Source organism: Anopheles aquasalis, chromosome Y, assembly GCF_943734665.1.
Source record: "Anopheles aquasalis chromosome Y, idAnoAquaMG_Q_19, whole genome shotgun sequence".
Lineage (NCBI taxonomy): Eukaryota > Metazoa > Arthropoda > Insecta > Diptera > Culicidae > Anopheles > Anopheles aquasalis.
In genome coordinates this window covers 4,036,189-4,058,688 of record NC_064879.1, presented here as the reverse complement: position 1 = coordinate 4,058,688, position 22,500 = coordinate 4,036,189, and the positions used below count along the sequence as shown (strand labels likewise).

The 22,500-nt window shown below is 53.5% G+C and overlaps 3 protein-coding genes across 4 annotated transcripts in view; all 3 read right to left on the bottom strand.

The window, feature by feature from the left end:
- Positions 1–1,288, bottom strand: part of LOC126579752 (actin-5C) — a 4,947-nt gene extending 3,659 nt beyond the window's left edge. Inside the window, exon 1 of the mRNA XM_050243303.1 lies at positions 1,140–1,288. The gene's annotated coding sequence lies outside the window, so the exon portion shown is untranslated. The remainder of the gene's footprint in view (positions 1–1,139) is intronic.
- Positions 1,289–20,407: 19,119 nt separating this feature from the next.
- Positions 20,408–22,075, bottom strand: LOC126579599 (39S ribosomal protein L38, mitochondrial). 2 transcript variants are annotated; one of them, XM_050243050.1, is made up of 4 exons: positions 21,905–22,075; positions 21,642–21,797; positions 21,148–21,544; positions 20,408–21,071 (listed from the first exon to the last, which is right to left on the bottom strand). In XM_050243050.1, exons 1-4 carry the CDS (start codon positions 22,041–22,043, stop codon positions 20,480–20,482), a joined length of 1,284 nt encoding a protein of 427 aa, XP_050099007.1. In that variant the 5' UTR covers positions 22,044–22,075; the 3' UTR covers positions 20,408–20,479. The 2 variants fall into 2 exon arrangements, with proteins under 2 accessions (XP_050099007.1, XP_050099008.1); XM_050243051.1 differs by having other exon boundaries at positions 21,642–21,794.
- A 150-nt stretch (positions 22,076–22,225) lies between these two features.
- Positions 22,226–22,500, bottom strand: part of LOC126579598 (xenotropic and polytropic retrovirus receptor 1) — a 7,589-nt gene continuing 7,314 nt past the window's right edge. Inside the window, exon 7 of the mRNA XM_050243049.1 lies at positions 22,226–22,500. This exon is cut by the window's right edge and continues 1,675 nt beyond it. The gene's annotated coding sequence lies outside the window, so the exon portion shown is untranslated.

The following is a 22,500-nucleotide window of genomic DNA, read 5'->3' as shown; positions in this document are numbered from 1 at the left end:
ATCGAAAAAGGCTTCCTCTTTTGCGGAAAGTGATGCCAAAAAAAATGGCGTGCCGCACCCGACACGGCTCACCCAAACGAAGAGCCACTCCTCCGAAGCCCAGCGAAAACGGGGCCGTTGAAAACTGAACGTAAAGCGGCCGCCACCATTCAGCAACGGGCGGTTGTAACGTCCTTAGCGCGCGTCTCTTTTTTGTTAACAAAAAAAAAAAAGGATATTAGCAGTACCGGCACAGTCCTGCTATTGCTACACACGCGCCAACAGACACACGCACACAAGTTTCGCTCTTTCGTATTGCGGGCAAAGAAAATGGGCCCTACTCGCGCATCATTCACCACCACTCGAGCGCATCAAAAAGCTCGGCGAACGGGAGGACACCGCCCAGCATCATCACGAGACAGCACACACACGCGCACACACACGGACGCACACCATGGCGACCACAGCCCCGGTCAAGAACGGCGCAGGGGCGGCGGCGGCAGAGCCCTATTTTAATGGATTGCTCCTCTCTTTTCCCGATTTCGGTGGAAAATTGGTTGAAAGTTTTTTGATTGAAGAATGGTGCGGATAAGGATGTCCTCTCGGCGGAGCCTTTGACCGTTCGTGTGTGTGTGCGTGCGTGCGTGCGTGCGTGCGTCGGTGTGCGTGGCTGTGGGGCTTCTGAAAGGCGTCGGGTGAGCGTCGAGATGGTGGTGTGCGCGGCGCGGGGCTAACGGGTTAATACAAATTTACAAAAAAAGGAAGAAGCGAACTCGCACTCCCTTTTGCAACCCCACGCTACACACCACACCACCACTACCACCGCCCGCCTACGAGAGAATAGACGCAGCACCCACCCTATTATGGAACAAAAATTAATTTCGACAGGAAAAAAAGGCTCTAAATAAAAAATAAAAAAAGGCACATCCCTATTACTACCTAACCTCAAATAATTCACCGGCTTTTGGCTACTACAGTAACTGCGCCTCTCCTCCCTTCCCTACACCTTATTCGGAACAGGATCCACAGTCCCGGAGCTTCCAGAGGAAAGAGCCAGGAAGCCTCATCCTAACCTGGGACTGAACTAAATTACTCCCATCCCCCCCCCCCCCCCCCCCCCCTTTCCAAACGGGCACATCACACACACTCTGCACACTAACCTGGGAAAAGTGAACGGTTGTCACAAAGTCACTAAAGAGACGAGAGTACTAGAGAACTTCAACTGCACCGGTTGACGATTCGACGTGAAATGACCGCTGTGGTGGCGAAGCTTTGGTATATGGCTTCTCCGCCGTGCGGTAGTTCCGAGCTCACAGGGGTGTTCCGAGGCCACACGCAGAGAGAGAGAGAGAGAGAGCGAGCGCGCACTGAGCCGACTCCAGCCGCTCTCCAGTGATGCCGAGGAGAGGCGACCGTCCTGCCCTGCCCTGCCCTGCTCTGTCTCGCTCACGGGCATCTATGGTCCCCCCGGGTTAAGGCCGGCGTACAAGATTGCCAACGGGTGGGCCCGTAAAACCATGGCAGTTGTGTAGGTATAAAGAAAACAGCACTGGTTTTCCTCCTACTTTCTTCGTGCGGTACTTTTTTTTTCTCCTATTACATTACTCCAATTGCTGCCCTTTTTCGGGCTTTTCACGCATGCTAGGTCTTCGTTTTCGTTTTACTAGAGAAGCCGTACAGTGCACGCCAGAAGGCAACACAGACCCCACCGGCCAGCCGGCCGGCCGGTCAGCGGTGTAAGCTTCCCAGGAAGGCAAAAAAAAAAAAAGAAGACGCAGTTACATTAGCAGATAGAGCGCGTGAGAGAGAAAGAGAGCCATTTTCTCTGCAACGTTCCCAAAAGCAAAGTATTTGTCGGTTGCAGAGAAAGCCCCCCGCGCCCGGTGCCGGTTCAAACTCCTTCGTGCGGTGTGCGTGCGTTAGATTGCTTCTCTCCCGGTTGACGCACCATCCGGCCGCGTTTCGAGAGAGTAAAAGGCGGCCGCGAGCTTACTCATGACTCATGAGCCACAGGAGTTCTCGGTACCGCTGCTGCTGCTGCTGCTGCTGGCGCCACCACCATCGCATCATCACTTACTCACTAACCCGCTCTCGCTCTCTCGGAGCTTGCGCCACCGAAATCGACCAATCGCGTTAACATAACCATATATGGCAATGTTTGAAAAATGCTTTACTCCCGGCGGCACGGCTCGGCGAGCCACCAACGGGTTTTGACCGCGGTCAGCGCTCTCCAGCCGTCACCGTCGCTGCCCCCCCGCCACCCTGGAGCTCCTGGAGTGCGTTAGCTTTTCCCTTTTTCTCACTCTGTGCTTGTTCTCTCTCTCTCGTTCTGTCGCTTGTTTCCTTCCAACCAACTTGGTTCCTCTTCCACGCCAGCGGACTGGTGTGTTAGCCCTGGGCCTGAGCGTTGGCGAGTCGTTGCGTCGTTCTAGGCCGCACACCTACCCCCTCGCTCTCTCGCGCGCCCTGTCTTCCTTGCCCTCGCTCGACCGACTCGACCTAGCACACACGCGCGCGAGCTTAAGGAGCGAGCGGTCTGGGTGTGTGCTTGCATGCCGTTCTGATTAGGCAGAGAAGGTCGCACGTTGTCAGCGCGCGGCCCCTGATATGTGAAATGATTCACGTTATCACGAAGCCGGCCGCATGGCACGGCGGCGTTGGAGAGCCGCTGGTTCGGGGTGCGGTTCAAAATTTTAAAATTAGCACCAAATGCTAGTGCCAAGCATCAGCAGGCACACAGCTTTCTCGCCACGGAAGAGCGTCTCCGGGAAGTAGAGCAGCGCGGCGGCGGCAGCATGAGGAGAAAATCCCCTCTTGCGGTACATCCGGATCACCGGTTCCCCCGGGGGGAGGGGAAAGAGAGAGAGAGAGAGTGGCAATTCTCGGAGCTCTCACCGGCAAAGGGGAAAGCCCCAACGCGCGTAGACGCAAGCATCGCGCGTCTCGGGAGGCCAGAAAGCGTTGATGACGTAGCTACTGCGTTGCCTTTGCCGTCCTCACATCTTATGAATACGCGGCACACGTGTGTGTGCGTGTGCGTGTGCATCTCGAGTGCATTCGATAGGACGACATTCTCGCTCGCTCTCTCTCTCTCTCTCGCGATGCGACAATCGAGCCAAAGCCAAAGAGCGTGAAGGGACGAGAAAGCTGCATGTGCGTGCGCGCATGTGTCTGTGTGTGTATTGTGCCGGTTCGGCCATGATGCGTATCCTTATGCCACGCTGTGGCTGTGTGCGTGTGCGTGTGATGATGCCGGTGCGATTTGATTTGATTGAAGTTTCTACAGCAGCAGCAGCAGCAGCAGCAGCAGCGAAGCAGCAGGCCAAAACATGCACTACTTTTTTTCTACACATCGTCCTAATAATCGTCCTCGGTCCTTCTCGCTCTCTCTTTCTCACGCACACACCCACACATCCACACACTTTGGTTCAGAGATTGATTGTTTCGACGCGCGCGCGCGCGCGCGCGTGCACTCACACAAATGCACTAGAATGCACATCAGAACACCGGTGGGGGGGACGGAGGATACACTCAACGGGCACGGGCGAACCGAGAGAAAGCCGGGGTTTTTTTCGGGTCGGACCAGGACCACCAAGGACCTCTGATTGCGGGGGATTTGGGATGCAACCGAGTGGGAACCCCGCGGCTCGGGTTTGGTTTTGCTTTTTTTTTGCCTTTTTTTTAACCAGCTTCAACCAAAGATAAGCTTTCTCCTCTAACTCTCTCTCTCCCCTATCAGGTTTCTGCCCACCCCCGCGGTGTGTTTCCCATCTTAGCTTTCCTTATCTCTATCACGGAATGTTGCAAACAGTTGGCGAAGGGAATTAGCGGTGGCCGTAAGCCTCAAAAGGGGGGAGGGGTTGTGGTAAAGAGGGGGACTGTGTGTTACTTACATTTGGTTTTGAAAAACACCGACCAAAAAACTTCCAAAACTTTACTAATCACTTGCGTTGCGTTGCACGTACACAAGCAGCAAAGAAGCACACGAGAGATCTCACACGGTTTTTACAATGGTGCGCGCTGTTGTTGTTGTTGTTTTCTGCGGGTTGCAAAGACCCCCGTTTTTGTGTGTTTTGTTTGTTTGTTTGTGGGGGGGGGGGTTTTTTTTGTTTTTTTGGTATGTTTTTGCTATTGAGCAAAACGGAAAGACCCCGACAGTGTACGGGCTGCGCGCGCGTCCTCGCTGGATGGCTTCACAAACTGAAATGCTACCATTATTGAACGGCGGCCCGATTTTAAATAGGATCAAAACAGGCGCCCGGCCGTTCCCCCCCCCTTTCCCTCTCGGGGCACCGCGAGCCGCCACCACCAGCCCCGTACCACGCCATGGTGCGGGGCCTGGTCCATGCCGCGGATCCGAATCGCCGCCGCCAGTCGCCGTCGTCGTCGGATGCGGCCGGGTAGGATTCACCATCGTTGGCCATCGTTCGTTGGCTCGCTTTTGCTCTTGCTCTCGCTCTTGCTCTCTCTCTCTCTCTCTCTCTCTCTCTGTGTCTGTCTGTGCCCCTTCCTCCCAGGACTAACCCTCGCGTCCTCGCACGAGTGTCACGCAGTGGTACGCACGCGTCGCGCGCACAGATCGCATTTCGCGTCGCGTACCGAGACACACGGGCCCGCGCGCGCTCTCTCTCTCTCTCTCGCTCTCCTCGTGAGCCGCACGCTCTCGTCGTCGATGAAGCGCGATGCCGTAGAGCAGCAGCAGCAGCAGCTTCGTTTTTGACCATATATGGTATTGTGGAAGCCAGCCACATGGTTCAGTCGGCACCGTAGAATGCCCCAACGCTCGCTAGGTCCGGAAGTGAAAGAACGAGCGAGCAGAGCGAGCGAGCGAGCGAGCGAGAAGCCACCACCTTGTGCCCATTCACTTGGAAGAAAGCGCGCACGCACACACACAGCCACATGCTGGCATGCTGCATGGCCCAAAAACGGGGTGGTTGGGATGCGCGGTGAAGGCCGGCTCCTGACTCACACCGCATGGTGGTGGAGGGAAGAGGAATCCCTAGGGAGCATGCGAGATCCGAGGTGCGGCGATCGAGCTTTCAAAATAGCCAGTAGCAGCAGCAGCAGCAGCAGCAGCAGCAGCAAACAACCCCTGATGGCGAATGGAACATCCAGATAAAATCCACCCCCATCCCCCCAAACACACAGACACACACAGACACACACACAGCCACCCAGTCAGTCTCATCGTGTAGTGTGTGAGCTAACGCATGAATAAGCACCACGTTCCACCCTCAAAAGCCCCGTTGCGCCCTAGTGGCAGGGGTGGAAAGGGGGGATGATCTCGGACACAGCGTCAGCCAGTGCGCGTGACGCAGACGCGAACGATCAGCAACAACAACAACAACCGGGAAGCACCCCCGTCGGTCGCAGTTGATCGCATCAGTGTTATCAGGTTCCCGGGGGAGGGTGGTGCGGTACTGATACCAAACATCCACCCCAGAAAAACACACAACCCTCCGGAGTTTGGGACGCTTCATCACCATCATCATCATATGCAAATGCTGCTGCTGCTGCTGCTGCTGCTGCTGCGTATTGTCAGGAGCAGCACGTTTGCGAACCACCGGCAAAACCATTCAGAAAAGGCTAAACTGCACACCCTTCCTTCCCCACCGTGCGTGCTGGTTGTTGTTGTGCCGTTTCGCGGCCGTTTCCCACGGGAAGCAATCAGAAAAAAAATGTTGCCAACAAAACCACAACAGCAGCAGCAGCAGCAGCAGCAGTGTGGCCACTTTGCCAGGGTTATTGTTGCTGCCACGGGCGGGGAGCCCCGCACACACAGGTGTGCTTGCGTGGTTAAACAGGTGAGGCAGCTTCGAAAAAGGTGCCCAACAATCGAAAAGAGGGTTTGGTTTTGGCAACACAGTATCAACGCGGCAGGTTTGGCTGGTGATGGTGGTGGTCAACATCAACATCCACATCAAACATCAGGCATCATCAAAAGCACAAACACGCACACACAAGTGCCTCCACCAGCCACCACCAATCAACCGTGTAAGTCCCTCAAAAGCATTTGACTTCTTCTTGCGCCCAAGAACCCACAGAAGCCAAAGAAGCAACCGAACAGACAACCGGGCGAAGAACCAAATGAAGCAAATTGAGAAGCAAATGCTCGAGAACGGAGCGGTGGTTAAGGCTAGAAATGCGGGGCCGAAGCAGTTGGGTGGGAAAACACGCGGCGAGGCGAGAAGCAGCAACCGGGAAACCAGTTATATCGTACCCACGGACACACAACACCACCGGAACGGGGTCCGTCCGAGCCCGAGAACGGAAAAAGGAAAAAGGGGAAGAATAGGGTAGGCTATTGGACTAGCGCGTGAAGATAGTCTGCTGTTGCTGTTGTCGGAGCCAAAGGCCTCAGGAAGGCAACTTCTCAAGCTTGAACCATGGAAGCGGTATCGCAGCATCGGTAGAAGTAGAAGATGTACTACTTTGTCCATCAAATAAAGGGACTCGGTACTCAATTTGCTCGTGTAAACGGTTTTTTTTTTATTTTTCTGTATTTTTATGCATGCATTTTTTGGTTTTTTGGTGAGCTATTGAACGCGAACTCTTCCCTTTTTTTTTTTGATATTTCGGAATTTATTGAGCAAAAAATTGGCATGCAATTTGTTTATTTTTTAACATGTATAATGACGGACGGATGTTTACAATATTTGGTTCGTGAATACGCAAAGAATGATGCAGAAAGCCGTTGGTGGCTAGGCTAAGTTAAGGGGGAACTTCGGTATTTAATTTTTATTTGTGACACCTGTTTTTAACATTTTTCCCTGAAAGCTGATCCTTTCAAGAGTACTGTGTAAAAGTTTTGGATCAATCGAGGAAAAACTGACAAAGATACAGATTTTTGAAAATTCGCGTTTCATACAAGAATCCACGCAGCCGGCTACTTTGAAGAGCGGTTCCTCAAAAAGGAACGTTTTCATACCGTAAAAACGACTGGTCCGATCGTTTTGAAATTTTTAACACATAATCTGCACATTTTTTGCCAGGTAAACCCGTCGAGAGATCATTAAAATTGTTTATACTTTTTTTAAAACAATTCTGTAAAGCTCGTCCTTTTTGGCAGAATCGCAAAAAGCATCACTTTTTCAACTTCAAAAATCTGCCAAAAATCGAGAAATTGGAACATCAACAAAACCTCTCCGGCGCTACCTAGATAAACTTATAACCTTTCTAACGAATATCGATTTGTATGTTTCAGATGATCCGTCATGTCGCTACGATGGACACCGTAAAAAGTACCTTTTCGTCGACACGCCTACCAAAATTTGATGCCATGGAATAGTTTGTACATGAATGGTGCTCAAAACTATATCAAATATTCTTCAAAAGTGGTAGATTAATATGCCCCTTTATTTGCATAAATATAGTTGAATGGTTACGTCACAAAAATCGTCAAAAAAGGGCCTTTTTTTGGCCCGCAAATACCGAAGTCCCCGCTTAAATAAAAAAAATCCGAGCCTCGGTATCCGCTGGCACTGGATGCTGCTGGGCCGCATTCATTGTGCGGTTCGGACACTCGGAACGGCGCGCCACGGGGACTTTCACTGATACCACGTCCAGCCACCGCCACCGCGTGCGAACACGCTCCACAAAAAAAAACAAAAAAAAAACCAACCGTCAACCCTGCCACCAGAAAGTAGTTCAAGGTGTGATAAGCGTCGGCTGCTGGCTGCTGTCGGACGTGACCATCCCCGAGCGCGGTTCCCAGGACCGATGCGACGATAACGATGCGACGCTTATCCGGGAATTGGAATGTTGAAGCCGCGAGGAAGCCCGACACTCGAGGTGGAGGAGGTGTTGCCTGTTTCTTCCTGCCGGTTCCCGGCGTTGCCCAACACACCTGCTCCTTATCAGCTGCTGCTGCTGCTGCTCTCATGCGGTGATTGCGAATTCCGCTCGCTTGCGTTCGTCATATCTGCAAAGCAAAGCACTCAGGCGGGGCAGGAAAACCGATGAAATCATTTCCAGTGTTCCCGGGGGGGTTGCAGCATGCGATAGCAGCAGCAGCTCGAGCCTCGAACGCTAGCTCGGGAGAGGGAGAGGGAGAGAGACACGGTCGACGCACTCGAGGGGTTGCCTGGGTGGGTAATACCGCTATCAATGGCCGTCTCGATGAGGTGTCGCGTGGTGTGTCGCAAAAGCACGCGATGACTCATGCCGGCAGGAGGAGGAGGAGGAGCGACCGAAGGAGCCGATGAATCAGATGATGATGACGATGATTGTTGTGATGCAGCCACAACCCCCTGCAACCTGGATTCGTGGAAATCCTGTATTGGTCACGCGTTCGCGATCGCCACCGCGGAGGAGAGGGATCTTGTGGGTGCCCTCATGACATGACTCAAACGCGCTGCAGAGCAGCGACCACCGGTTACAAGGCCGCACCGCACCGATATAGGCGATAACAAGTGGCGAGCGGCGAGCGGCGAGATTTCCCAAAAATGCGATAAAACAAAGCGGCAAAATGCGCTCCGGCACTGATACGGACTCCCGCGCGGTGCTAGCGGACCGTAAACGGCAGCGTTCCCGACCACACCCCCGACCACTGGCCGTAGCCAGCGCTACGAGTTGAATTCGAATTCGGAATCGGATCGGAGCGCACTCCGCATCATCATCATGATCATGATGGGGGTTCCGAAATGCCGGGAAAAACGCGTTGGGGATCATCGTGTTGGGCTTCAATTAATTCTGGCTTCTTCTTGCCGCTGGGCTGGGCTGGGCCGGTGGAGAGTCGAATTCTCATACATTCATACATGAGGCGCTACCGTGGATGCAAGATGAATTATGATCATTGGCGAGCCGCGTCAGGCGTAGCAGAAACTAGTAGAAACAGAGAGAGAAAGATAGAGTGGGGTCCAATGACCCATTGCAAAAGGAAATGACGGGAGAAAAAGGCGCTGGAAGAAGTCGAAAGAAGCTCCGAATCGACCGACGTTCCGTTCCCCTGGCCATCAGCATCACCATCATCATCATGATCGCTATACGGTTCAGTTCTTGCCGGCGATGGCGAGTTGGCCTGCGCCTTGTGGGTGCTGTAAAGCAATAAGGGTGTGTTGCACACCCTATCCCCCCGTTTTTTACAGTGGTCCACCACCAATGAACTGCATGGCCATGGCCACCACGAGCTTTCCACGAACCTTATTCCACGTCCGACCGAAGCCTGTTCCGCGTTGCTCCGGTCGCCCATAATGGAGAGAAGAAGGAGAGAGAGAGAGAAAAAAAAGAAAACCGTCTCCGTTTCCGTTCCGGAACAATGATTCATCGGTGTCTGCGTGCGGTGTTGCGGTTCGGGGGGGGTGCAAAAAGGGCCAGAGCGAGAGAGAGATTTAGGCCGCGAGCCACGAGTCTGGAAGAGAGTTCTTGTTCTTTGGGGATTCTTTTGTAAAAAGAAAAGTGCCAAGCAAGCAAGCAAAACACCTTGAGCAACGTCAGCACAACCACACACAGTGCTTGCTGTGCTCTCTTTCTCGCCTTGTTTCTCACCAGACAACCCGTTTTGGTTTGGTGTCCCGACTGTTACACGTCGCACAGAGGGGTTATTGGCGCGAAAATGCGGTCAAAACCCCATAATGCTGTAATACGTTGTAAATATGGTTGATATTCGTTTTAAAACCGTAAAAAATCATGTTTTCTAGTATTTCCAGTAGGCATTCCAGCAGTTGATATCGGAATCCATCCAGTTTCGCTTGAAATTTGCTTTCGATCTCAGAATTTCCTGTCAAACACCTTCATTTTGCCTATTTCTGAAGGTCACTCCAAAAGTTGAGCTAATTTCTGCTCAGCAAAGTTGAAGTATGTTGTCCAAAACCTTCTTGGGGTATTTTTTAAGTATCTGGCACAAATATCACCAAGAAACAGGCTGGAGCATAAAAGCAAATACAGCAATTAGACGAAAAATGCTGTAAAACCCATATTTCACAAAAAAACATCGAAAAATCGGTAGAGAGGAACCGGGAGGCACCCATTTCAACTGGTTTTATATTCTAGAGAACTTATTCTTTGAAATGTTAGCTGAATTTTTGCGCGGGCATTGCCGGGCTTTTGAGAAAACTGAAATAGAAATTTTCCCTTTTTTCATGTGTTTTTGCGAAGGTTCATTTTTGATAAAAAAAAACTGTGATTATTTTTCAACTTCAAATCATAAATAGCACTGCAACGTATTCTACTAACTTTGTAGATGCTCGTGCATACCAAAAACAGCCTGTTATCTTGACTATAACTATTTTGTTTTTATAAGAATGGCGCGACGCACCAAATTTCAGCTATTTATATCCTTTCCCAAAACTGATAACGTGGCAGGGATGTATAATCATTCATATGAGTTCTTTATGAGGGTGATGAGGTCATGTGTAGAACATTTTAAAATTGCGAGCTAGGCAAAATTTGAAAACAAAATAAAATTATGCTGCGGGGTTTTGACCGCATTTTCGCGCAAATACCCCTGTGTGCGTCGGGATCGGGAGAACCTTGGGGGAGAGCTACCCCTGGCAATCCGAATGGAATGCAGCAGCAGCGTTAGAGGATCGATTCGTGACGACCGGTCCAATTGACGATCCCGGGGGAAGGGGGTGGGGGATGCAATCAATCACTATAGGGGTTAGAAGGGGGGCGTACTGATGCCGCACCCCTGTGTTTCCCCCTGGTGTGAAACCAGCGGATAAGGGTGCAGTACCGGGTGGGTGACATAATTAACTTCTGCCCCCCCCCCCCCCCCACAGCGTGCTGACCTACGGTGCGCGCGCGCGCGCCCGAGCCCATCCGGTCATTCAAAGTGTCAACTCCTCCTCCACTCCCCACTCCACCCCACCCTCCAGACCATGTGAAGTTGGACGGTTTCGCACCAAGGTTTCGCGCACCGCGGCGCGCCCCCGCCAGGATGGGAAGCGAAGCGTATAATGTAGGGCGAAGCTGCGCCGGGGACGACCGGCCGATGGGCCGACAATGCACTTGCCGGCGAAATCAAACACTGTGAGAGAGAGAGAGAGAGAGAGCGGGAGAGCACATTACGGAGAGCATAACACAACGAGACCGTCCGACGACGACGACGACGACGGTCTCAGACCTTCACCATATATGGGCATCGCCGGTTGAGTTGTACCAGCCACCCCACCACCCCTTTATACCCTTCCCCGCCCCTCCCATAACACGTCATAAGGGGGCGCTGGTTTGACCGAAATCATCGCAGCAGGCTGTGTGCATATCTCTGTCGGTGTGCGTGCGTGCGTGCGTCCGTGCTTGTACGGTTTGTTGGAGTGGTGCGACCTATAGAGCCTGCTGGACGGTGAAGGAAGATTCCCATTCGTGGGACGCAAACCTTTTTATGGTCTTCCTTCGCGAGTGCGCACACACTCGTGCGGTGCAGAAAACACTGCACGACGCAGACACTGCTAGAGACAGACGATCCCGCACGTGACATTGCCTGCCTGCCTGCCTGCCTGCGCGTCCCCTGGTTGGGGTGCAGAGTAACAGCGCCAACCAGCTCCAGCGCTCCGTGCTCGTGAAGGCCGTGGTTTGGTCGCTCGCTCTTTTTTTCTCTCTCTCCCGCTCCGCTCACTTGAATCCTGAAAAAAGGGACGACGAGAAGATGAGTCAGATGGAGCTACACGTCAAGGTTATTGACATCATCACTCGCCACCTATTCCCTGCGAGGATGACCATCTCGCGGCGTGTTGGGGGCAGCACCCTGAAGCAGAAGCACCCTGAAGCACCCTGACCCTGAAGTCACCGCGCGGTGACGTGAACCACTCGGGAACCGGAACCGGAAGAACGTTGCGTAGAATACGGAAGCAGCAGCCGGAATGGCGGGGCAGCGGATGCATTGAAAGGGTGCACAGCTAGCGCGTTTGGGCGCCATAAAAGGCAGTGTTTTCGCTTTTACTACCATGATCAAAAATAAACCAGAATTTTGTCATAAAAAGAAAAGTATTTGTTTTTTCTTCAAAATTCAAATTGTCCCCTTCAAAGTAGTCCCCGTCGGCAATGCAATGCACTTGTGCCAGCGTTTGATCCAGTGCTCAAAACTTTTCTGGAACTCGGTTTTTATGTGTTATAGTCTTTAGTGCCTCCGGCGATTTTTGCTTTATCGCCTCCACACTCTCAAAACGAGTTTCTGGTAGTGGTTTTTTGAGTCAATTGAATAGACAGAACCCACATGATACGATATCACGTTAATTGGCCGGCTGTTGAATGGTATTGGTGTTGTTTTTGACGAGAAACTCTCGAAAAATCAACGCATTATGAGATGGCGCATTATCGTCATGGAGAATCCACGAGTTGTGACCCCACCAAGGCAGGTTTTTTTTGCGGATTGATTCAAATGATATGTTGGTGGTCTCAGCTATCTTCCTTATCGTCAATTTGCGCTTTTCGATCAACAATTTTCGGATTTAATTGACGATTTCGTCAGTTTTGGATGTCAATGGCCTTCCAGGACGACAATCGTCCTCAACAGCCTCACGACCACTTTTAAAGCGTTCATACCACTGGTACACCTGTGTTTTTGATAGAGTATTGTCACCATAACACTATTGTATGATTTTTAATGTGTCAGAACACTCAATATAATTTTTAACGTTGTTCATATTTTGAATCCATTTTAAAAATCGCCATGACGTAAAAACTTAATGCAAACAAATCTATGCTGTAAACGTAAATGAAGAGCTGGCAAGCTGAAACATGGCATGTACATCACTAATAGAGCCGTCAACGTAATAAAAAAAAAACAGAATTCAAAATCGATAAGCCCGCGAGGAATAAATTCAAAATTCCGGTTTATTTTTGATCATGGAAGTATTTCTTTCATTCCTTTTTGTGTCGTCCCAATCATCATCCTCATTATTATCATCGGCGTGGCGTGCGTGCGTGCTCTTTCGCTTTCTCTCCGGCCGGCACACACGGTCCAAATCCCTTCTCTCCCAGCAGCACTTTCATCCAATCCTAGTTCCTCCGCTTAAGTACCTCCCTTTGCCGATCGATTGTGAGATGTCACTTTGCACTTCGAGGATCAACAGCGTTCGTCCGTTGCTCGAGCGCACACACCACAAAAGGGTGTAGCCCACTAGCCCCCCCCCCCCCCCCGCCCCGGGGCGTTGCGTGTTACGTGCCAGGTCAGATCGCGCTCCGCGCCTTTTCTCGATCGATAGCTATTTAAGGTGATGCCTAAACGCGACACCGCCACCGATCTGTACGGTGTGCCTGGCCGTGGCCGGGCTTACTAGAGATGCCCGTTTTTGGGTTTAATTATTATTAAAAGCTTGGCGCTCGGCGCTCGACACTCGGCGACCCTGGAACGCTCCTCGAGCACCGAGCGGGGTTTGATATTACGTTTTTTTTTTTTTGGGATGCGCGTCCCTGAAGATTCAGAGTTCGAGCTCCCACCCAGCTTTATTTGGCAAACACAGAGGCACACTCGCGTCCTCATGCGTGAAAGGTTGCCAGTGGGTGTTTAGAATGTGACCTACGACAATAACTGTAGGTGCGTAGAGGGCGCCCGCGCGCGCGCACACACCACCGAACGGGCGTCTGGAAGTGTGAGATGTTTTTCTGTCTCTCTCTCTTTGTCCTCCTCCTCTTTCTGTCTCCTTGTCTTCATTCCATTCTTCCTTCTTTTCCCTGTGAGGCAGCGCTGAGGTCACAACCCGCCCGTGGAACCCACCGCGGTGCAGTACATTGGGAAAATGAAGTGAGGAAGCTTTCGATTGCGGGTCAGCAGCCGTGAAGATGGCCGTGAACCGTGCGCCATCGTGGCGTGTTCAGCGTCAAAAAAACCTTCCCCCTCAAGACGTGAACGGCAGCAGCGATCGATCGATCGATCGATCGCAGGATCTCAGGATAGAAGGGCTCAGGCGGATTCGCAAATCGGTTTTGTTCCGGTTGTTGCAGCAGCAGCAGCAGCAGCGGATGAGCAGCAGCAATGTAGCAAAGAAGCTGATCGACACGCACACGAACACGAGAAGGGCCAATGACTAAGCCGCGGAGTCATGGCTGCCCGAAAAAAAGCAGCAACAAAAAGAACACGCTGCCTTTTCTGCACAAACCATAAATGATAGCGAGCTAAACAAAAAAATGTGTAATCATAGTTGCTCGCGCAATGGAATATCGTTGTTTTCGTATTTTTACCAGATTGTCAGCACTGTGATTGATATCCGTGACAAGTTCTGCGGCAAAATAAGGATTAGTTTTTGAGATATGATTTATTTTTTTGTTAGCTACCATTAGTGCATTTTAATCCGTTTTTCGCTATGGCGAAATTTTTGGAACAAAGGAATTTGCATTAAATTTAGTGTGCGGTTACGTAAAGAATTATGCAAAAAGGGCGTTAAATAAAAATGTTTACAAGTGGGAAAAAGACTTCCAGGATTGTCAGGAACGTGTCGAAGAGGAAGAGCGTCCTAGGCTACCGTCAACGTTGATTGACAAGGCCCTCACGCACCGCAAATTCCTTGCTGGAAAACCATCAATTGACAACTAGAGACCTTGCTGATGATATTTGCATCGAGCTAATTCGTCAATCACATTGTATAAAATGTGTTGGGCCTCTAACGCGCCAGAACATGACTGGTACCAGCGACTGGCGTTGGTTTTCCGTGACTTTTTCGCCCAAGACCTCCTCCCATACCTTTCCAAATCCATCTCTTTTGCCTGATTTGGCACCGTGTGGCTTCTGGCTATTTACAAAAAAGCTCAAACAAACGTCTCCGCGGGGACAACGTGTTGCAAAGATAGAGCCGATTTAAGCCGCTGCGAAGTCCCTAAAGTCGCGTTTTTTCAGTTGGTTTCAAAAACTGCAAAATCCGTCGGCATAAGTGGATTTTATTGGAGGAAGATTACTTTGAAGGGACTGTAATTGGTTTGGAGGAATAAATCAGGAACATTCAAAATAAATCGAATGCGCGTAAAAGCATTCTGTTTTAATTAAAAAAAAAAAAATGTCCCCATTAGAGCCCAACGGGTTTACAGAGATTTCGCTTAGATGGATGCTGAACAAGCTCCAGGGGCAGCACCTGTACCTGTAACTTAGTCATTTGTGTCTCGCACCAATTGCCAGAGACGTCCACACGCAAAACAGAAAAAAAACCGCACATCATGTGCAAAACATTTTAAAAACTTATGAAGCGAATTTGGAAAGAATGTTCACAGCGGCTGCGGCCACTGAAAGTGGAGTGATGAGGAAAGGATATTAACAAACAAAAAAAAGAAAAAAAAAAACATCTTGACACATCTTTTTGTGGTATTGAAAACAGTAAGGTCGGTGCTAAAATTGAACAAAATGTTGACAGTCCAGCCGAATCCTCTGGTGTGTGTATGCCGTGGACCTAGGCGCGCGACAGTTTTGAGCGACACTGTTTCGCTTGCGGAACACGTTCCGGAACGGTGCCGCACTGCCTCTGCCACCATTCGCCTCATCTCGTCTCGCGCGTGCTTCGCTTTAAAGCAAAAAAAAAAAAAAAAAAACAAGCCGCTCGATGGCGTAAGTTGCCAAGAATGCGCACAGCAGCAGCAGCACCCCGAGGCCAGTAGGGGAGGTATCGCGTCGCTAGAATGCTCGAACGGCGGCCGATGACATCATCATCGTCATCATCATCAACAACAACATCATTTCGGTCGCTGTCTCGCCGCTCGAAGCCCGCCCGTTGGCGATCATCCTTCGGAGCATGTCCACGAGCAAGGTCCGCGGTCCACATGCAGCGTCGTGCAGTGCGCTTTCTCGCTTTTCCTTCCTTTCCTCCACTGCGCCACGGTTTCGCTGGGTTTCGGTCCTTGGACCGATCGTGAGCAGGGCAACCGCGGGCGCGCACTTCTTATCACGGGCGGACAAGCCGTAAAAGAAGGCCACCATCAACCATTCGCCCGGGGAAGTTGGGAAGAAATGGAGGGCTGACAAGTCGGTCAAGGAGTTCAAGGTTATCAGCGGGCGGGCAGTGTTCGGCGTTCAGGGGTGGGAGGGGGGCGAGTGGCGAGACCGTGGCCATCAATTGGGGCCGCCCTCGAGGCGGCCCGACCGCCAATCAAATCAAGCGGAAGCGGTGCGATCCTCGGCGCGATCGCCGATACGGGGCCTTTCCTTTGTCTGCGAGTGGGGCTAGAACCGGGCGGGGGTGGAAGGGGGAGGGGGAAAAGTGGAGCACACCCTGTGTGGAACCGATGCTGTTCCAGCCAGCCGATGAGGCCGCGGGTGCATCGGAATGATGCCATACCAGATACCGGGGTTTCGTGACGTCACCATTCAATGCGCGAGCGTGCCCGGCTTTGGTGTGTTGTTGTGGAGGTCTTCGATGGCATGTGTGTGTGTCCGTGTGTGCGGTTGACCTCCGTACCATAACCGGAACAGTCTGGCTGGCTGGCTGGCTGGCTGGCTGGCTGGCTGGCCGAACGAAGGACGCACCGGACGCAGTTCACCTTTGCCGCACTGGCGAGCGCTGCTGGGCTGTTGCCCAAAAACAGCCGCTGCACGCATTCGATGCGATGGGCAAGAGATGAGATGAGGTGTGCGCGTGCGACGACGATCGGCGTGCCCCCCGCGCCCATATTTGGTCTGATCTCGCGCGAGCACGCAGAGTTTGCGTTCGCGACATCGCGAACGTATCGTTTGGCGTTTTCGGGGCCACCGAGGCCGATTACCAACGTGCGGGGGGGTATTGGCGAGTTGTTTTTTTTTTTCTTTTTCACTCCCCCTTTTTTTTTCTTCCCTATCGGCCGGCAGCCGCCGGGTGTCAAAGCCACCGGGAGCCACCCGTTGGACCGAAACTGCGGGCCCAGCAACCCCGGGTGCAGTAGGGCAGTGAAAACTCGCTCGCGCGCGCGCTCTCTCTCTCCTCGCTCCGATTATTCACCCACAGGCCAGCGCCAGCCAGACGTAGAAGGCCTCGGCGAACTCGAGCTCTGCTTTTAGGGGGGGGGGGGGGGGGGGGTTGAAAGTTAACCGAACGATCCCCGCTGATCGCGCTCGATCTAGTAGCACGCAGCAGAGCAGCACCACCAGTTGATGTCCTTTTAAGGCCCTAGCGCGGATGGCGCGAACGGTTGGCCGATTCCTTTCTCAGGTGGTCACTTTACGGCTCGAAGGATACGATCGGCTTCCTGGGCTCCGCTCCGCTGCTGTCCCAGATCAGAACAGAGTGCAATCGGCCAAGACACAGTGCCACAGCTTCCCCTTCAAGCGCAGCAATTGAAAGAGAGCGAGAGAGAGGAAGAATGAGAGCCGCAGACGCGGCGGCAGACAGCCAGTCTGGTCAGGGCAGCAGGCTGCGGCGGCCTTTTTGACTGCGGTGGCCTCCACGACGACGTCCAGCTACCTTTCGCGATCGTGGCGACGAGCGCTTCCCATACTCATTACCTCCTTCGCACAGGGCGGCACGGGGGGGGTGGTTTTGACGCGTGGCGCATCGCTAAATAGGTCAAGATCAGCAAGCCACGGCGCGATCACGGCGCGATCAGAGACAGGGAGCGAGCGAGCGAGAGAGAGAGAGAGAGAGAGAGAAATAAATAGTGAGTGAGAAGCGAGGGCCAGCAGGACAGCACCCCTTAGCGAGCACTTGTCGCGCGGACTGCTGGCACATCCGGTGCCGGTGCGCACTTCATTACCCTGCTGCTAGCTGCTAGAAGACACTCGCTGAACTCGGACGTGGAGAAGAAGCCGGTGACATCCAGATTCGTGGGGGAAAAATCGAAAAAAAAAGACGCGCTCAATGTGGCACATCGAGGACCGGTGTACCACCCACCGCACTCCCGGAGCCCAGGAATCCAGGCTCGAATGTCAACAACAAGCGGTTTCTATCAGATTCGATCCGATCCAAAGCGCCTGATAAGGGTTATCAGGTGGTTGCCTTCCTGCGAAAAATTTCCTAGGAACGTGTCAGATAATCCTCACGTCCCTCCCGCACAAAAAAGAAAAAAAAAGGGGGGGGGGGGAGCGAACCCCGATAAGGAGCGACACGTGCCGGTCGCACAAACCCTCTTATCGGGTTCCTTCCGATGGAGTCATCTATCCAACACACCTGTGGAGCAGTGAGTAGCCCCCCCCCAAAAACAACAACAACAACCAGATGTAACTGGAAAACGGCAAAGTCCCGAATGATGCTCCCGATTTTGCGATTCATGCCCGATTGGGATTCGGCCGGGCTGGCCACCTGGCCAGCAAATGCCATAAATAGCCCTCGGTTCCCCCCTCCCCGGCCGGCGTTCAATTCTAACGGGAGCGAAAACGGCGCAAGCCACCCCATTGCATCCCCTCTGGCACACCCCGTCCAATTCGCGGCATTGCCATTGTGGGGCCTTTTTGTGGAGGTTAGTTAAAGGGGGGGGGGGGGGGGAGCGTATGCCGGTGCTCCGCCGCACACAATCACATCCCGTAGCCAGGGGTCCGCTCGTAGAAAGCGGGAAAACGCCGTGTTGCCGTGCAGGAGAAAGAGGGGGACGGGGGACGGAAAGGAGAGAAAAGAAAGCGGAGAATCGGGGCTGGCAAAATGGACCCCGAAATAGGCCGCACACGAACCGGGTAAGCCAGGTAAGCGGGGGGGGGGGGGGGAGGAGACTGGTGAGGCAATGGAGTCTGTGGTCCCTCCCAGCGGACCAGCGGATACCCACACCACCACACCAGACGCACCCCATTGTTCTGGCGCCACGGCTAACGGGGTGATCTCGGAGGGTCTCTCTCTCTCTCCCACTCCCTCTCCCTCTTTCCATTTGTGGATTATCATTTCGGCGTGCGTGTGGAGTGGCCACACCACACCTGCTGCTGCTGCTGCTGCTGCTGCTGCTTGGCACGCTGAAGACGCGCGATCGTCCAACTGCGAGCGATTCCGTGACGTAGCGTCGAGCTTTGCTGAGCAGCAGAAGGCCGAAGGCCCGGTTTGATACCCCAATTAGACACACTTCGGAGAGCGCTGGCCGGCCGGTTGAGGAGCAGGATCCCCCGAAAAAAGGGCGCATCCACATCCAAAGCGCATGAATATTGATCTGCCGTGCGCTGCAGCGTTTGCAGCGTCGTAATGAGCCAGAGGAGGAAGAGGAGGAGGAGGAGGAGGAGGAGGAGGAGGCTCACGCGCTTCACTTCACTTCGCCAGCTTCTTCGCTCGTGCGTGCTCCAATTAAACGGCGTGCTCACACCCGTCGCTCTCCTCCCCGCCGGTGGATACCTCGATGTGCAGCCGGCCGGTTCAAGTGTGTCAGGCAAGTCGGGCCGGGCGTCGGGTGGGGGCCACCCCTCTCGGTGTGTGGGATCGCTGAGCAGACGCAGCGCAGATAATTGGCTGCACACACCCGCGCACACTCCCGTGCGAGAGTGGTGGCGATGGTGTCAGCGTGGTCGGCGCGTGCCAAGCTCCGCTAAGAGTAAGCAGAACTCGTGGGCGGGCGGGCAGGCGGACGCCTACCGCAAAACCCACCCACGGCACACTGGGCGGCACGGGGAACGGGAATTTTGTCGCGAAAGCGGAGCGAAGAGCGGGTGCCAGCTGTCATCCCCGTTTATCATCTTGCAGCACTGCCCGCTGGGCGGGTTGTGCGGTGATAACGCGCTTCACGTGTATCCACGCGAGCATGTGTATGCATGCACAGCTGTAGAAGGGTACAAGGGTTCATCGATCGCACTGCCAGTGCCGCAACTGGCCGTGGCGGGGAGGGGGGGTCATGCGCGCGATCACGATCGCGAACCAAGATGTACCCTTTTAAGTCGCGTCCGTGAGGCGACGAAACTTCAATGGCTAACCCTCCCCCCGGGCGCGCAGGTGAGAGCGGTGTGACACTCGGCTGGCTGGCCGGCCGGCCTTGTGCCTGCCCCATACCCTGTGTGGGTCGATCGAGTGATAGAAAGGTAGGAGAGCGTGGTGGAGGCTGGTGCGCACGAAACAGAACGGGAAGATTTGGTGTGTTTGGCGTGGGGCTTCCCAAAAAAAGCAGGTCCCTCCCTCCGTCCGTCTGCCTGTCGTCGGAGATGACCTTCTGATGGTGACACAAAAAATCTTGTGTTGCCGCTGTACGTGTACGTATGTTGCGCTGCGGAATAGTAGTAAAATCGATTAACCTCGTGTATATATCTGTCTGCGAGGGTACCCAAAAAAGGCGAAGATAGCTTCGTTGGGTTACGCAAACCCACCGCGATTACCGCGAGGATTTGCGCACCGTACCGCTGCCAACCTCTTTCAAACCCAGCGCCCCGAGGAGTGGCGATTGGCGTACACTTCCGGGGTGTGTTCCGGGTATTTGATGGACGAGGTGCGGCCCTTGACCGATCAGGTGTGAGTTGAATGCTGGTTTCATGTGTGTACGTTACTCCAGCGCACCGACCGGCTTGACCTTGGGCCGAATTCGGTTTTCCCGGTTGTGCAAAGGTTGTGGAAGGTTGCGACGAAGCCCGCTACCCCGGGTTGTCATCATGGTGCCAAACAGGGCGACAGGGCAGGAAGCCATCGAGTATGTAAGGGCTGCTGCTGCTGCTGCTGCTGCTACACACAAACTGCTGCACACTTTATTGTAACCGTCGCCTGCGTTAGTTGACTTACTTGATATCATTGATCCTGCCCCAGCCCAACCGATCCTTGCGCATCTCGGTGCGCAACCAGGACGGTACGTCCTGGCCAATCGGATGCGCGTTGGGGAATCGCAGGGGTTTTTCGGGCCCCTCGAACGGGTGCACACGGGCGAGCTTGCGCGCCAGATACTCCTTGCGGATCTGCGCCGGATCGCGGTACTTGTCCAGGTAGAGGTTGAACGGTTTGCGCTGCGGGAACCACTCCTGGTCGCGGATGTAAGGGCGCGGGAAGTCGTACTCGTACACGGGCTGTGGTCGGCCAAGCCGCTCGTGGAAGAACGCCGATACCGACGCGTCCCAGTCACACTGGAAGAAGGCGAGCCCGGCGGGCGTGAGGCGATCCTGGTGGGCACGGTAGAAGTCGAGCGTGCGGAACGTGCGCTCGGCCAGCGAGTACGGCCGATCGGTGCACCGGTACTGGGAGTAGTCTATCCGTCCCTCGTGCTGCTTGTACAGCACGAAGATGTGCCGATGGTAGCCGGTACCCTTGGTTGGAAATGGCTGCAGATACGGCATCAGGGTTTCGCCCTTGCTAACGTCCCCGTTCGGTATGTTACCGCTGGTGGTGAAGGTAAAGAAAACGGCGCTACAGAAACGGTTTGATGAAGAGAAAGAAAGAAGGCTTCATATCTTACAGGAACCAGTGGCAGTACTCGTGCTCGCTGCTCTCCAAATGACCGTCCGGGTTGGTGAGCACCAGGGTCCACCAGTGTGGCTCGCCATCCGTCTTCTTATTGGTGCCGCGGGTGTCACCACCGGTGAACTGAAACCGTCCGTCAAACTCGACGCTCGGTGCGGACCGTGTTTCGGTCGGTTTCAGCAGATTGCCGTACCGCACCGGGTGCTGGATGGTGGTGGCTTCACTATCGCCCCCGCTCGTCTCGTACCGTATCCGGAGCTCGACCCGCGGCACAAAGTAGGCCGCCCCGAACAGATGCTCGAACACACCGTAATGCTCAGCGGCCCGGCGTATGTGAAAGGGGCCGCTCGTCTTCAGCCAATCTTCGCGCACCTGCTCCAGATCGATCTTTACTGCAAGAGGGACGGGAAGGGGGGAGGGCAGGGCGACTGTAGCGATAGAGTGCTAGTAAAGCAGCACCACCACCACCGAACAAACCGACCGACTTACACTTTCTTTCGCGCGATAACCGCTCTAGCTCCGGGTTCTTCCGCTGTTCCTTCAGATGTGCCAACCGCTCACCCAACTGGGCCGCACGCGATGGCTTCACGAGTGGGAAACCGATGTTCACCGGCTTGCTGATCTCCGGATCGGTCACATTTTCTGCTGCGAAATGGAAGCGGAGGCAAACGGTGTGCCAGTGTTACGAAACGGAGCGCGACGCGAGCATGATTCGGCGGTGGCGGCCGCCTGGAAGAACGGCCGCTACTTACCCTGGAGTCGTTCGGCAAGTGTTTTCGCGACGCCCGGTGCACGCCCCCGTAACCGGTGGCCGTGCCGCAGGCTACATTGCAGCAGATTGGCCGGATTTAACAACAATTGCACGCCGGTACACTGGAGCAGATGGGCCATGTTTTTGTGGGGGGCAGAACGGTAAAACAACATTACCCAGGCGGGCGGAAATGATGCATCTTCAAACTCGGCCTCGTAAACAACGGCGTCAGGTGAGGATGACACTTATGCGATGAGGGCGTTTGAAATGACCGTTGCTCGGAATGATCGATATCGCATACCGAGAGAGAAACACTTTTTTTTTATAACCAAATGCAGTTTGTTTATTTCCTTTTACACATCTCACTTCATCATCGTTCAACTATATAGTTTGCGTGGCCCGATCGGGCCATTACAGCCCCTACTCTACCCGTTAAATTCATCGTATGTACTTGCGAGTACGAAATAACAAGAAATCTATACGTTTTGGAATGAAGAATGTTCAAACGGGGGTTTCGCTGGCCCCCCAGGGGCGGGTGAGAGGAACAAGGGATCACATCTTCACATCACATGGATTATTAGCAAAACTCAGTATGAA